The sequence below is a fragment of the Cuculus canorus genome, chromosome 1 (genome assembly GCF_017976375.1).
Source record: "Cuculus canorus isolate bCucCan1 chromosome 1, bCucCan1.pri, whole genome shotgun sequence".
Lineage (NCBI taxonomy): Eukaryota > Metazoa > Chordata > Aves > Cuculiformes > Cuculidae > Cuculus > Cuculus canorus.
Genome location: NC_071401.1, coordinates 17,819,961 through 17,835,508, shown reverse-complemented (window position 1 = coordinate 17,835,508; position 15,548 = coordinate 17,819,961). Strand labels below are relative to the sequence as shown.

The window sequence follows — 15,548 nt, the reverse complement described above, 5'->3', positions numbered from 1 at the left end:
GACTTGGGTCAGGTGCTGTTGAAGCAGAGGGACTCCTCTCTTGGGCCCCTCATGAGCTTAGTCAAGTGTTGTAAGAGCCAGAGTTATATTCACCACATTACAGCTGGTGGCAGGATGATAAATTCATTTAGATCAGGATTCCACATAAAAGCCCAGCATGTGGCTGAGCAGCTAATTAAGATCTCTTGAAGATATTTCCTATTTCTGGGATCTGACATCAGCCAGAGAGCTGTGTGTCTGACACAGAACCTGTGGTCCACTGCACCTTGTGACCTAGCTGAGCCACTTAGACTCAGCCACGCAGAGAGCACAGGGCACATCCAGCTCTTCCACCCAAAACCCCTGCTGCTGTCCCAAAATGCAGGGTGACGCTCTCAGGGTCTGACTGAGCTGTGGTTTGATTGCCTTGAAAGCAAAGCCTAGCCTGGAGGAAGTCTGCAAAATGAAACCAAAGAACTTCAGAGCAAAGTCTGCCAGCCAAAAATAACAGGATTCGCACAATTCCAGTTCTGCTGCTAATTCGCGGTCTGATGATGTCCAATGAAAGGCAGAAGCAAAGCTTGGCTGCTGTGACTCCTCTAATAAATTGAATTGTATGGAGACTGACTGCAGGGCATGAGCGCTGCATGCTGAAATCACTGCATCAGGAAACAACAAATGGGGTTTGATTGACAAGACGTCTGACCCCAGAGAAGCTAATGGATTTTTTCCTTATCAGCTAATCATATGACCCTGCCTTTATTGCAAGGCAACAAATAGCTTTTTAAGACATGAGCTTTAATGCCAGATGCTGATTGCATTATGTTATTCTGTATAATTAGATTTGGTCAATTGAAAGTAAGATGATGCCTCCAAGGTTTTGTTTTCCAGCAAAAAATTTGGATAGAGCCCTGCACAGTAAGAAAATCCTGGCGCTGTGGTGAGGCTGGAGGTGAGAAGTTGCACCAAAGCTGGCCCTGCATCCTCCACGATTAAATATTCCCTGTGAGATAAAAGAGTTAATGGAGCCTGATTTATGTAGCTGATGGCAGGAAAGTTGTGAGAATATACAAGCAAGGTGTTATTAAAAAGACCTAGAAAGGAAAATACAAGAAGACCACGCCCTCTCTGCCCTGCAGGAAGGTCAGGTTAGGAGAACCTCAATGCCACCAGGTCTTCTTCATGCCTAGTTCCCAAACCTGAGCATGGTGATGTTTCTAAGGCATCAGGTGCTGCCCTCTCCCATTGTAGCCATTGTTAACACATTGACCCTTGTCCTTACAGCCAGACTTTCAACGCCGGCTCTTTGCAATACTGTCGCCCTGTTTCCTCCCAGAGCATCACCAGCACTGACTCGGGAGACAGCGAGGAGAACTACGTGGCAATGGTAAGGGCCCCATAGCTAAGATATATCATCCTGGCAGGACGTATACATTCCGCAGCTCTGCAAACACATTCCTAGCTCATGACATGAAAGTGTTCAGATAGCATTGTGATGAAAGTGTTGTACATACTTATGTACATACCTACAAGCACAAAACAGTGTCTTTTGTTCCTAAAATGACATGTCCCATTGGGTTTTAACTTTATAAGAGAGCAGGAATATATACCACCTACTTTGCCAGGAATTAAGAGGGCATAAAAATGTCTATGATCTGTCACAGTCTGTTTTCCTAATTTAAGTTGCTTTTTTCCTGGGTTTTTTCTTTTCCCCTAATCGCTGCTGTCTTCATGTTTGTGTGGAGGGCAGGGGCTATCGGCGCAGCAGCAGGGAGTGACACTGCTTACAGGGAGGGGATTTTGTCTCTCTCTACAAAGCTGCTGACTTGAAGCATATTTTTGAGGCTGTGTAACTAAGGGGGTAGAGGAAATCTGTGCTCTGTGTAGCATAGCTGTTGTTAATGAAGGTCCCAGAGCTGGTCTGGCCTCACTGAGGTGTGGTTCCTGGGACATGCTGAAGCCCACATCTGATGTCAGGCATGTGAATAGAATCAATACAAAGGCTGCAGGACTGCTTAGATAGATAAAATCAAGAGCACACTCTGGTCCCAGAGAGGCAACTGAGCACATACACAGATGGGGACCTCTTTTAAAAAAGTACCACCAAGGCATTTTGTTTCCAGGTTTTGTTAATTCCATTTTTTTTTCTTCTTCCCATTTTAATCCTCATTATCTCTCCTGTCTCTTCCCTGCATTAGCAAAACCCCATTTCTGCTTCTCCTGTTCCTAGTGGCACCAACAGCCCAGCACCTAAAAAGAGTTCAGGGAGTGTGGATTATCTGGCCCTGGACTTCCAGCCAAGCTCCCCAGGGCCACACAGAAAGGTATGGGGGATTTTATAATCTTCTGATTGAAAGTGACGCATTTTAAGGGGTTTTGTGCACATTGGCAGCAGTATGGTCCAAAGCGCTGGTACTTTGGGTTAGTACGTGGAACAGCAGCCTCAGAGGCATGAATTTTCTTGCAGATCCACTGCTATTTTTATTCTAGGTGAGACTCAGTCTCCAGACAAGTCTGTAGCCTTGCTGGAAATGTCACCACATGCATAGATGTGCAGGGGTTCAAGGATGCTGATGAGACCAGAAATTCAGCTGGAGATTGTATATTCAGGAGGAATTCCAAGAAGTATCAGAAAAGGTTTTTTCCTCCTTCAGAACAACAAGTCCTCCAAAACCAGGCTTGGGTTTTCTTCTGATATACTTTCAGGAACTTTTTCAGAAAATGCTGTCTCCTGTCAGTTGGGTGCTTTTAAGGGGTGCCACAAACTGCTGGCAAAAAGTGAAGCTGATGTTTAAAAGATAGATTACATTGAGCTCATCAAGACATTGCCTGGTGAAAAAGAGCCATGGGGAGAAGATGGATTGGGAATGGGATGCCTCTGTCGTGTGGAAATGTGGAAGTTCCTAGAGCCCCAGATGTTGGTGACTTTTCTCAAGGCTCATATGCAGGGGAAACAAACACCGTCTTAAAGCAAATCATAGGAAAACAGGGCAAGGAAGGACCCTGGGGCTTCCCCACATCCAAAGGAAACCATCTCTCCAGAATTGACAGATGAAGCTTAAAAGTCTCAGACGATGACGATTTCACAGCCTCCCCAGCAAGGCCATATACCAAGATGAAGAGGACACCAAGGGTGACAGAGTGGGCTGGGGAGGGACCAAAGGCAGGTCCTGGTTGGTGCCACCCTGAGCAAACTGAAGGCAGGAGGGAGAAGCTGGTTCAAGTGAAGCCGCACCTGAGCAAGGGGACAGTGAAGGACAAAGCATTGTATAAATCTTTGTGGGAAGAGTTGGCCTTCAAATTTCTCAAACACTGCATTGTTTATTAGGCAAAGCATTCCACTGGTTAGGTCTTTTTTTTTTTTATTATTATTTGACAGCCATCCCTTGATTGTTTCTTTCCACACAGCAATGTTCCTGCAGGTATTACCGATTTAAATTCTATTGCAGCCTGGAAAGGGAAATTTATACCATTAAATAATTATCTGGTTTGAGTTGCAATCAGCTGGAGGGCCTCTGAAATACCTGTAGAGACAGACAAAGTTCTAGGGCTCAGGAAAGTACAGGGAACAGTATCTCCTCCTCCCTCAGCAGGTCTCCTTGATGAACCTGCAGACATGTCTGTTGTTTTAGGGATCAAAATGATCTAGTGCAGTAACAGTGTAGAGTCAGCACAGCTAAGACGGATGGAGCTGGGATTTATGTGTATCTATAAGAGTTCTTGAGTTCTTTAAAAGAAAATGAGCAAGAAGCAACACTGAGTTTGCAGTATGAGCAGCTAGATAACACGTTTGCAACCAAACATTCATGTCCCAGAGCTGGCATGGAGATAGAGACCCAGGTGTCATTGCACTGCAGTCTCACGCAAGCAAGATGCAGAGCAGACTGAAATCTTTCATCCAAGACCCTTTGGGAGGTTGGAGGGAGGGTGATGAGCTGTGGAGTCTGCAGGAAAGCAGGGGATGTGCCAGTGGAGCTGCAGCACCCGTGGTACTGCTGTGGGAAGGGGTGAGAGGGAGGAGCAGGGAGCTGATAAGTGACCAAGCAATGGCCATGTTTCTCCTCCCCACAGCCCTCCACCTCATCAGCCGCCTCAGATGAGAAGGTTGACTACGTGCAAGTGGACAAGGAGAAGACGCAGGCACTGCAGAGCACCATGCAGGAGTGGACTGATGTTCGGCAGTCCTCAGAGCCCACCAAAAGCACGAAGCAGTAGCAACTGGGGCAGTCAGTGAAACAGGAAAATGTGCTAGTGGTTTTCCCCATCTGGGGCCTCACCAAGCTGCCAGCTCCACTTGGGATGGATTTCTAAGACTTGTCTGTAGAGGGGAGGGGGGCTTCATTTTTGTTTCTTTTATGACAAAAATACCTATATTTTCAGGGGAGGACTTGGTGGATACTGTTTGCCAGTGACAAAGACCAGTTATGTTTGGTGGCTAGGTTTGTGCTTCAGCTGCTGGATGCACCATCCAGGAACTTCAACTTAGCAATACCAGGTTTCGCCCTACACATCTTTTGCTTACACCTATTAAAGCCACCTTATGTATGCTAACACTGCATCATCGCTCCCCATCTTCTTCCATACTGTATCCCCAAACCGTGCCATGCAGGTTTGCAACATCTCTCATAGGACATCATTTCCCAGCTCTGATTCCCCACTCCTTATTGTTGCCCTCTTCCCAAAACTGAGCAAGAATCATTCCTTTTGAAATCACTTTTGTTGTCCTATCTCCTGTAAATATGTTCAGAACCTCTGAGGGCTATTCTTCTCCTGGTGGGAGAGCCCCCATGTTATTGGTTGTGGTTGTTAACCTTCAGGAGCTTGCAAAGCATCCAAACTGTTTCGTCAAGCTGACCCTGAAGCACATGACTTGTCCCATCATACATACATGTGTATGCCAGCATACGAACACACACATGCATGCCCACACAAAATGACTAAGTGTGTTAGCGTGTCTTGTGGTGTTGATGCTCTCCAGCATCTCTCAAAGTTAATGGGGTAGAAACATTGGCTTTAGATGGCAGAATTTAAGTCCTCACCCACTGCCTGCCTGAAACCAATTGTCTATGAATGTGTCCCTAAGAACTAAAATCTGCCCTTTGTGGCATCAAAGGAAGCCCATAGAGTAAGAGTCCTACATCCTTGGCCATCACAAGAAGCCAATTCTCTCTGTGGTTGGGTGCGAGGAGTACAGGGAGGCTCTGGAGACCCTATATATCTGGACTGAGGTGAGGATGAGTGATAGAAGGAAATAGAAGGCTGTTGCAAGGAATGAGAGAAGTGGGTGCTGGACTGCAGAGTGGTCTTGGATGAGGAAGTCCGGGGATGTGTATCTTGGAGGAAAAGAGTGGAGTAATTGAAATGTTGGTTGATGGTGATGCCTTAGGCTTGGGAAGAGGTAGTCAGGAGAGTCAGGGCAAGTTGTTTCAATATTAGCTTTGATATAGTATTATGTTTGGGTTGTGGTGGGTGCAAAAGGCTGGACTGAGTATTTTCTCCCCATCTTCAACAACATTTCTCCAACACAGAAATGGGGCTTGTTGATGTTAATGACTTTAGACTCATTATTGATGAGAATGTGCTGTTGCCCCTTGCCAGTCTCCTTGAAAAATCCAAGCTTTGGGATTGCTCCCCAGGCAGCTGCCAGGCTCAGAGAGCCAAGAAGGAAGAGGCAGTTTATTGCAGAGATAATAATTCATGATCTCATGAAAACAGGAAGGACTAATGATTGCTGTGGAGCAGCCTGATTGCCAGACAGCAAGTGCTGACATAGATAAACAGGCCAACTGCAAACCGAGAGCCAAACAAAGGAGACTTTAGAAAGATTAGGTAATAATATTTATTAAATAGCTGGAGCTATTCTTTCTGCAAGCTAAACCCCTCCCAGCACCACAGGCTCTATGTTCCACCAACACCACCAAGCTGTATTGATTACTGATGCGTAAGTGATAACACATTTGTTTAGTCTTGGTCTGAGTTTGGAAAGGGCCACATGTGACTTCCAATACTTAAACAGGACCTAAAGGAAAGCTGGAGAGGGACCCTTTATCAGGGAGTTTAGAGATAGTGTGAGGTCTAATGGTTTTAACCTGAAAGAAGGTAGATTTAGATTAGATATTAGGAAGAAATTTTTTCAGTGCGAAAGCGGTGAGACACTGGCATAGTTTGCCCAGGGAAGTTGTCAATACCCAGGTCCCTGGAGGTGTTCCAGTCCAGGTGGGATGAGGCTTTGAACAACCCGATCTAGTGGGATGTCCCTGACCATGATAGGGGGATGGATCTAGATGATCTTTAAGGTCCTTTCCAATCCAAACCATTCTGTTATTTTGTGATCCACACAGGGATAGAATACCAGTCCCTTAAGGGCTGAGTGCTGGTAAAATAAGTCTTGAACTTCCAAAAAGAGTTTTTACTTTCTTCTCACACACCACGAAAGGGAAGGATATTAATGGAAAACCTCTGATGACCTTTTTAAGACATTGAAGTATTGGCTTTTTACAGGAATACCCTGAAGGGCTTGTAGATGTGGCACTTAGAAACATGGTTTAGTGGTGGACTTGACAGTGCCAGGTTTAAGGTTGGACTGGATGATCTTAAAGATCTTTTCCAGCTTAAGCAATTCTGTGATTCTGTGAATAATGAAGTAAATATCCTAATGCTGATGGTAAAAATAATGATCTAGGAGAAGAAAAAAAAAATAAAGACCCAAAGGGGGAGATTTAGCACAGCCATTTGCTTTCTGAAGGTTGGGCAGTGTGTTATGGCCCGCAAGGACCTCTGCCTCTCCTTGGGGGCTTGCACGTTTTCATGGTGAGATAATGAAATGAAGACCAGAGTAATAGGGTTTTGTATTTCTATAGCCCCTTTCATCACCACATCTCAGGGGAGATGAAACATTTGGGTTGATCCACTGAAATTTACATTCACCCAGATGGGAATGAGCTCCCCATCCCCATCGAAAAGCACATGTGACTCAAGCAGGAAGCTGGTTTTTTCCTATTTCATCCTATAAACATTTAAGTGGACACAAAGAAAGATGAGATTGAGGGAGAAAGGTTATCATGAATGCTGAATGTATTTCCCTGCCAAAACTGTGCTGTTCTCCTCTCACACTAAAAGGCATCCACCTCTGGAGTGGATTGCAGCAGCAATTTTGGGAATAGCTCTTTATGCTGCTCTGAGTCTCTCTTAGTAGAATAGTGCAACTGTTCTTGAGGTGAACCTCAGCTCAGCTCCAGGTCAAAAAAGTCTCGATCTGTACTAAAAGCCTGGAGAAATCAAGTGATAAACCATGCGCAGATTGAGTCTTTTTCTCCACCTGAGAGACAACTCAACAAGTCCCAAAAATACTGTGAAAGTGGGCAGGTGAGGAGGAGGCAGCAGCAGTAGATTTTTCTGATGGTGCCATGGCTTGAGAGACAACAAAATGGACTGGGATGCATTTAGCTGAGTTGGTCCCCCGTGCTTCTGCACAGGGACTAGAGGCATCCAGGGCCCACTCCCACATTTAATCTGAAGTGTTAATTAAGACTGGAAAAGGCTTTCATTGTACTGGAGAAACTAGTCCTTTTTCTCCACATCCCACAAATGGCTATATTTGTTCATGGGGCAGGCAGTGGCATGGGGTAGCTCTTTTCCCAGACTCAGTGCTCCTGTTTTCAAGATTTGCTTTCACAAGCGTGCTCAGTAACTGGCCCTTTGCATTTTGCAGACCAAAGACCAAGACAGCCCAGCTATTTTGCAATTGCTGGTTGCTGGTCCCTCCCTGCTTTGCAGTGAGATTTGTGTTTTGCTGGAAACAGATACATTCTTCCATATTTTTTTTTCTGCTGAGCACCAAGCAAATGGCCCTTCCAAACTAAGTAGCAGCCCATAGACTCCGTGCATTGCCATATAGACATGACTATATCAACCCCTCCTGAAAGCCATTAGGTAATCAATGACTGCAGTGGAAACAGTCATTCCTGACGGTTGCTGTGCTGATTACAGCAGTCCCTGATGATTAATGTTTGTGCAGTATTTAGTCTTAAACCATATTGAAAAGCAGCTGGTTTAATTACATGGACTGCCAAGAACTTTGTCCTGAAGGCATTGAGTTTATCACATGCACTTTATGCTTGGATGCTCAATTATGACTGACTCTTTTGTTAGAAGCAGGTATTTTAGGAAGCTTAGAACATTGCAAATGATTCGTTTTAATTGCAATTAAAATGGCTGGAGTCTTCGCGTCAGAGCCTGCTCTTCAGTTCTATGGTCCCATTTAAGAGAAGGAATGTGCTTAAATGTGTGTGTGCTCATGGACGAGGGTTGTCTGTGAGACAAGTATCATGACCTCAATACTTAGTTTAATGGAGTACCAGGGCCATGGCTTAAAGCTCTCCATAAGCTTTAAAATTACTAAGCTAGTGGTTTTAAAAGCAGAACTCTCCAACAGTGTGTATCCCTTGCTGTGAATGTGTGATTGCAGCTCATGGTTCCTCTGTCTGGTGAGGTGCGTGAGCTGCCTTGGAGCTGATTTGCTATGAACTGACATTTGAGTATTCAGTGGGAAATACATTTCCAGCTCTAAATGAGTGCCAGGCTTAGGCTTAGTCTGAAGGCAGAGAAAGAAAATACATGTGAATGCAGATTGTGCCAGGGCAAAGCTGAATGTCTGGCAGATGGGGCCAAATCCAGAGCCAGAACAAAAAAGTAGCTAAGGCTTGGGTTGACTGGGGGCTAACAAAGATGGATTTGGATCCAGGGCCACCAGCCATTGACAAGGGTTATATATGGGGAAACGTGAGTTTGAGAGTGAAGGAAGGAGTGTTTACCAGCAAGATTTTAGTCTTGGTCCTCACCATGTCCTCCTTTGACATGAGTCTTAAGTCAGATCTACAGAAAATGTTTGTGGGTTTGGGGGAGGGGTTTTGCTCATTAAAGGCCATGCACTGGTGGGAGGTGAGCTCCCACTACTCTTGGGATTTACTCAGGATGCTTTGTCCCTGAGGGACATCCTGCCCAGCGACATGAAACCTCAGAGCTCTGGCTTTTAGGGAGCCCCAGGCCATGTGCCCAGTACTGACCCGAGCAGGAAAAGCTGTACCAGAAGGGTGGTGGGCATCTGGCTGGGGGACACCTTGTTCTGGAGCTCCCATGAGCTGATTATGGGGCAGCAATGCCATGCCTTCATAGGATGTTCCAAGAGGTTTGTGCCATGTTCATCTTTGGAGCTTCTCAACACCAGACTAGATCAATCCCTGAGCAAGAGGGTCAGACCACATGGCTTACCCTGCTTGGTGTAGATGATGGGACTAGAGACATCTCTCCCTTCTGATATACTCTGAGATCCTGTGCTGCCAGGGCTGAATGAGGACTCCTCCATGTGAGGGAAGGGGCAAAAAGAAGTATCTTCTGTCTGTAGCATCCTAAATAGGGCCAGACCCTCTTATCCAGCCATGAAGGCAAGTGGCAAGACACAGTTCAATCCTTAAGGTGATAATGCCCAGCAAGGAGGCCTTATATACACAGGGACCATCCCTTGCACCTCGGAGAGGGTGGGCTGGCCCAGGCCAAGTCATCCAGGACACAGACACACAGTCCAGATAACTGAGGGACAGCTTGCACCTCTAAATTTGTTAGGATTCACCCAGGGCTCTCTAAAGCCACAGGCAAGCCCCGACACTCTGAAGTCCTAGTCCCTTGAGCGTACCAGGAAGCATTGTCTCCCTTTGGTCACCCATTGAGCATGGCTCCTTGGGAGGGGTAGACTCATGCCCAGGTCTTGCGTGGTGATGGGCATCAGTAGGCAGATGTTTAAGTAGTGCCGTGGTACTATTGGATCTTCCTGGCCTCGGAGAGGAATAAGGTGATGATCTCCTAAAGTCAAGCTTGCATTTTGTCAGTCTTTTCCCACTTGGTGGCATTGTTATTCCATGTGAAAGTAGACAAGTGCATTGTGTGTCCCATTGGAGGGATGTCGTCTGGATGAGACAGGTGGAGTGGGTCTGTGCCTGTAGAGAAGCCCCACTTGTAACAGGAAGGGCGAAGAGCAGAGCCTAACCCCAACCCCAGCCAGGGACTGAGCCAGAGGACATGCGTGACCACCAAAAAGCCATCAAGAAAATCAGAGGGACCAGTCTAGCATCAAATCACAAGGGTCAATAAACCAGTCTAGAGTCCATCTGTCTCTCTTCTCCACTCAGAAAGCACCAACTTCCTCACGTGTACACAACGTTGTTGCAACTGTTAATGGAGCTCTTGCAGGTCGACATGTACACCTTGTAGTCATGGTTTCTGCTTGGCCTGGAGCAGTCTATCCCCCCCGTCAGCCTGTCCTTTGTGTCTCATCCTTGTAGTCACAATTTTATCTACTTGTTTGCAACTTCTAGAGTTGTACTGTTAATCGGATTGCTACTTCAGTGGCTGCTGTTTAGAAAAGTTGATATGTAGCAAGGTGTCACCAGCCAAGGTGTCAACAACTCTCCCCTTACCAAATCACAGCCAGCTGGTCCTGGTATGTGATATTCAAATTTCAGCACTGGCCAGAGCTTCTCAATGGACTTGCTTCTCAATCAACAGGCTCTTCTTTTCAATGCAGCACATTGTTAACATATAATGAATACATTTGTAAGCCAGAGGATTGACTGTATGGGAGAGGTTTGCCCCAAGACCAGGAGATAAGAAACCATTATTTCTATTGTCATTCTTTGGGTGATACCACACTATATCTTTGTGGGATGAAGGGGTCTGTTTGAACTCTCTGTGTTCCACTTTCTCTCCAGCTTGTGAAATGAAGGTTTTTAGTAGTCATTTCCCCACCTTACAAACGTGTCTGGTGTAATTAATTGACATCTAACAATGCGAAGAGCTGGTCTGAATCTTCGTAGAACAGCTGGACAGCATGGGGTGCTACCTTGTTGTCATATACGACATCACACAGGACACTGCACATCCCACTCTGCCAAACTCATTAAAGAACCCTTATGCTTAATTACCAAGGTGGAAAAGGTCTTGGCAAAGAGGTGGGGGAAAAGCCATTTGCACAGCTTCAATATTCTGCTGCCACATTGACCCTCAAAATACCATGTTTCGTTTGAGAGCCCTGTGGATGTGGTGGCTGAAGCACGTCGTGGAAGGGGAAAAGGAGCAGGACCCTGGGCTTCACAGAGAGCCCAACGATGAATCCCATAGGGTTAGGACCAAACCTTTAGAGTAGTTACTTGCCTTGGCCAAGTCAATGGGTCCCCACTGACTTTAGGCATTGTTGTGTGGGAACAGACTCAGCCAAATTAGGGTAGTTTTCTCCGTTGTTTCTTAACCTGCTGCGAGGTGGGTTCAGGGCCCGGCTTTGAAGCCATTGTCTCTGCAGCCAATTCGCAGAGTTGTTTTGTGTGTTTCAAAGTCTATGACTGTTCTTAAAGAAGAGTATTTTTAATTTTTTTTTCCATTTGTAGAAGGAAGGACAAGAATAATCTGTGGCAAACTATACAGTATGTGTCTTCTTGTGGTGTCACTGTTTGAATGGTTATTAAGTTTTCAAATCACTGTGGACAGCTAATCACTTAAATTATTAATTTATTCTTTTGGGGTTTGTTTGTTTGTTTTTTAAGTAATTTGAACAATTATTTATCCTGTAAATCGGTCTCTAGTGAAGCCTAGATAATACTTTTTTTTTGCTGTTAATAAACATGGTACATGCCAGACTTGAAGGTGATCTCATTTTTAAGTACTGTGTATGCAGCGGCAAGGGAACAAGAAAATAAAAGAATGATAGTAAAAAGACATCTCTCAATGGGAGGTTCAGGCTTGACATCACGAAAAAATTTTTCATGGAAAGGGTCATTGGGCACTGGAATAGGCTGCCCAGGGAGATGGTTGAGTCACCTTCCCTGGAGGTGTTTAAGGGACGGGTGGACGAGGTGCTGAGGGGCATGGTTTAGGGAGTGTTAGGAATGGATGGACGCAATGACCCAGTGGGTCCCTTCCAACCTAGTGATTCTATGAATCTATGATTCTAATGGTGACTCCTAGCATGGATTCAGAGTGAGGAAAGAAAGGGGCAATTAATGACTGGATCAAGTTGAATTATGCAGTACCTTTAAAGGCTTTAGAGCATCCTCCTTGCATATCACCAAGTATTTCCTGCAGCTTCAGGTGTCCTGTCTGTGCATTGAAGGCCTTTAGGATGCAGTTAGGGTTTTTCCTGGTACCAGAACACAAACCATGTGTTTTTCAGCTGCTAAAGTGCATTTCATACTACATATCTGCTCCAGAGATAACTTCAGTGTGTGCAGGGCAAGGACAAATGCTACTTTTCTTGTCCATCAGCAGCTCAGCACCCATGAGCCTCAGCTCAAAACATGAAATCACCTATAAAACCTAAGCACAAAACCAGATCTTTTTTCCCCAATTTAAAAGTCCACCCCCCCACCCCTTCAAGACACTTATATTTACTATTTTTTTTAAAAAAGTCACCTGGCAAAGACATCTCCCTAGAGCATAACCTCTGTAACCCACTTTTTTAGACAGGCATAGCATCACCTCAGAGCTGCACACAGCTGGGATCTCGAATCTGGAGCTAAAGATCTCACAGAAGGTTCTCCTCAGGTAAAGGCACATGTAACACTAAAGGCCATGCTGTCATGTGCACTATAGTACATACTTTACTGCTATACAATATACAAATATTACTGTTATTAATAACATTAATATAGTATGTACTATAATTGATATACCATGCATAGTAATGTACTATACTAATGCTATACCAGGCTTCTGCAAGGCCTTTGACATGGTCCCTCATAACATTTTTACGTCTAATTTGGAGAGATATGAGTTTGACCATTCCCTAGTAAAGGAAATCCCTGTGAAAACACAGGCTCAGGGCTGAGTTATGAGAGGGAATTCCAACACTAAGAATTATAGAAAATAAAAGGGACCAAACCAGATCACCCTGTCACACTGTTGAAACTATCCAGGCTGCCATCCATGCAGAGCACTGTATGCAGTTTTCCTCCACTCATCTCAAAAAACCTTGGGGAATAAACAAGACACGTTCAGGAAAGAGTGTAGCTGTGATACAGCCTCTCCATTTTCCATATTAGGTTGATTACCTGCCTTGATTATTTAGATTAGGATCTCATCAAAGCTGAGACAGTCTCCTGCAAAAGCACCATCCAGCACGTGGCCCACAAAATACCTCCATGTGACACGCCAGCACAAAGCAGAGAGCTGGCACAACAGCAACATGAAACGCTGTACATTTTGTATAACTTCAGGTTTGGGTATGTATTTATTTCATCTTAGCACTGCTTTAACAGTCCACTGCTCATCTACAAAACCACTTGTCATCTGTATTCAGAGCACACAGCTCCAGGCTGGGGGGACCCCATCCCACCTCTGCCTGCTCCCCACTTCCAAGCCACCACTCTGCAGTGTTGTCCTGCATCCACAAAATTGGATGTTCATCTCCCATCAGCTTCCCCATCTCTTTTTTTGAGCCATCAGACCAACAGATATAAGTATTGCAATAAGACGCTAAGCCTCCATGTTGAGCTAATTAATTTCCTTTACTTATATATAGGAAAGGCTACGAAACAATACAATACTATACACCAGAGACTTGATCCCGACCACCCTCTCTAGCAGATTTTCTACTCGCATGTCTGTGCTTTGCCTTTTTTTACCTGGCAACACAACATTCCCACTCCAATACCCCATGTCAGGATTAGGCCCTGCACCCAGGACCTAAGGCACAAGACTCTGCCATTTGAGCTAGAGAAATTTCTCCTACAGGTGCGAAGGAGGGCTGGGGAGGTTTGCAAGAGGGAGTCACAATCCTGCAGATGCATAGCTCAGGGCTTGGGCTGACTTTCCACTCAGACCAGGTCCTGTCCCATAACTGATTTATATAATTCATTGATTTATATAGTATATATCCATATTGGGTTGATATAATATATCTGGTTGGGTTACTTTCCTTGCATGTCAGCATTTAAAAAAAAAAAAGTTAGTGGGAGGCTCTGTCATTTGCTGCTCAGTTCAAGATATCTCAATGGAAACAAAGAAAAGCCTAGAAAAACACCTGTGCGTCTGGGCCTGCAGTGTACACTAACAGCATCCACTGGTAACACAACAGGTCTTTGCTGGAGCCCAGAAAAACCCAAATGGGCCAGGTCAGTCTCTCTTGTCTAAAGGGATTTTACAGCCCTCAGTCTCTTTCGGGTGCTTTGCAATGCTGCACAAAACCCCCCCGGCTGACCTGCCACGACTCGCTGCGACCAAGCAGACTTACAGGCTCACTGCTCCAGCACAGCAGCATTGCCATGTTGGCTGCTTGGCTTTTTTTCAGCCTTTTTCCACCTTTAGAGGTGTGTCAAGGTAGGTTCTAAAAAAAAAAATTAAATAAAAACAATCAAACAGAGGTCTCCTGAAAAACTGACTCAGTGCCATGTGAAGGGCTGCAGATGGGATGTGCACGGAACATCTTCCCTGAGGCCTCACTGTTCCATCCCCATCCCCATGCCTATCCCCATCCCCATCCCTGTCTCCATCTCCTCCATCTCCACCTCTTCCCTCTTCATTCCCATCCCTGTCCTCTCCTCAGGCTAGTGATATGGCTCATAGCAGGCAAGACACAGCTACGCTGAAGCAAAAGGGCACTTTGCTGAGCTGTTGGCAGCTGCTCATCTCGGTGTTAGCTTAGTTACATTAAGGCGTGAAAACCAAATGCATAGGAAGCAATGGGACCCTCTGGGTGCCTCCAAATCAGCCCCTGAGTCCTCTTCCATTGAAATGTTCCACAAATCGTCCTACAAGATGCTCACCGACATCAGGGTGAGGAAGAGGATCCTCTGCTTCGGGTTGGCCCAGCGGGCATTGACTGTCTGGTTTAACCCAGTGGCTAGAAGACCAGTCCATGAAAGGAGCCAGATCCACTGCCGCCTGTCGCCGGGCCGCAGCCCCCTGGCGAGCTGTCATCATCCTTGTCTCTGTCAAAGTCTCTCCACCACAGCGGGGATTTTGGCAAGGCAGAAATGTAGGCAGCTCTGTTCCTTGCTTCTTTTTCCTGCTCCTGGGAGAAGGAAGGGGGAGAAATAACAGAAGGATATCTGCAGATAAATTACCCAGGCAGGGGGATGTTCCCAGGTTCCCTGAGGAGCTGGGAGCCTGTTTAGTTACCCCTGGGAGCTTCCTCCATATTAAACTGGGGTGACCAGATCACATGCTCATCTCTAGAGCTCGGTGGGAGGGATGCAACATAGCATTGCATCTCTCCAGGGACCAAAATCCAGCCCTTCCATGTCACCTCTGCAAGACGAAGGACCCCTCAATTTCCTCCCATGCTACTCACATCCTATGGGACACTTGTTTGGAAAGCATGGAACTCCACTGAATTGCATGAGATCTGCTCTACTTTGTATTTCCAACTCATCCATCTTTCCTAGGCAGTTTAGGAGAAAATTTCAGGCAGAGCTGCCTGGGGTGGCAAACAGCAAGTCAGCCCCAAGCAGGGCCACAAGGTGTCTTGCACTAACCACACCACCTAATTTCACCGGGAAATTGTAATTTGCTTGTATGTGGGCGCT

General features: G+C 45.7%; 2 protein-coding genes across 6 annotated transcripts in view; one reads left to right on the top strand and one right to left on the bottom strand.

Moving 5' to 3' along the window:
* Positions 1 to 11,656, top strand: part of GAB2 (GRB2 associated binding protein 2) — a 103,815-nt gene extending 92,159 nt beyond the window's left edge. For both annotated transcript variants that reach the window (XM_009566444.2, XM_054075993.1), the window contains 3 exons: positions 1,264 to 1,366; positions 2,178 to 2,303; positions 4,051 to 11,656. In XM_009566444.2, coding sequence (XP_009564739.2) covers positions 1,264 to 1,366; positions 2,178 to 2,303; positions 4,051 to 4,194 — 373 coding nt within the window. In that variant the 3' untranslated portion in view covers positions 4,195 to 11,656. The remainder of the gene's footprint in view (positions 1 to 1,263; positions 1,367 to 2,177; positions 2,304 to 4,050) is intronic.
* A 1,501-nt stretch (positions 11,657 to 13,157) lies between these two features.
* Positions 13,158 to 15,548, bottom strand: part of USP35 (ubiquitin specific peptidase 35) — a 31,263-nt gene continuing 28,872 nt past the window's right edge. For all 4 annotated transcript variants that reach the window (XM_054078456.1, XM_054078436.1, XM_054078466.1 and 1 more), the window contains one exon: positions 13,158 to 15,034. In XM_054078456.1, coding sequence (XP_053934431.1) covers positions 14,864 to 15,034 — 171 coding nt within the window. In that variant the 3' untranslated portion in view covers positions 13,158 to 14,863. The remainder of the gene's footprint in view (positions 15,035 to 15,548) is intronic.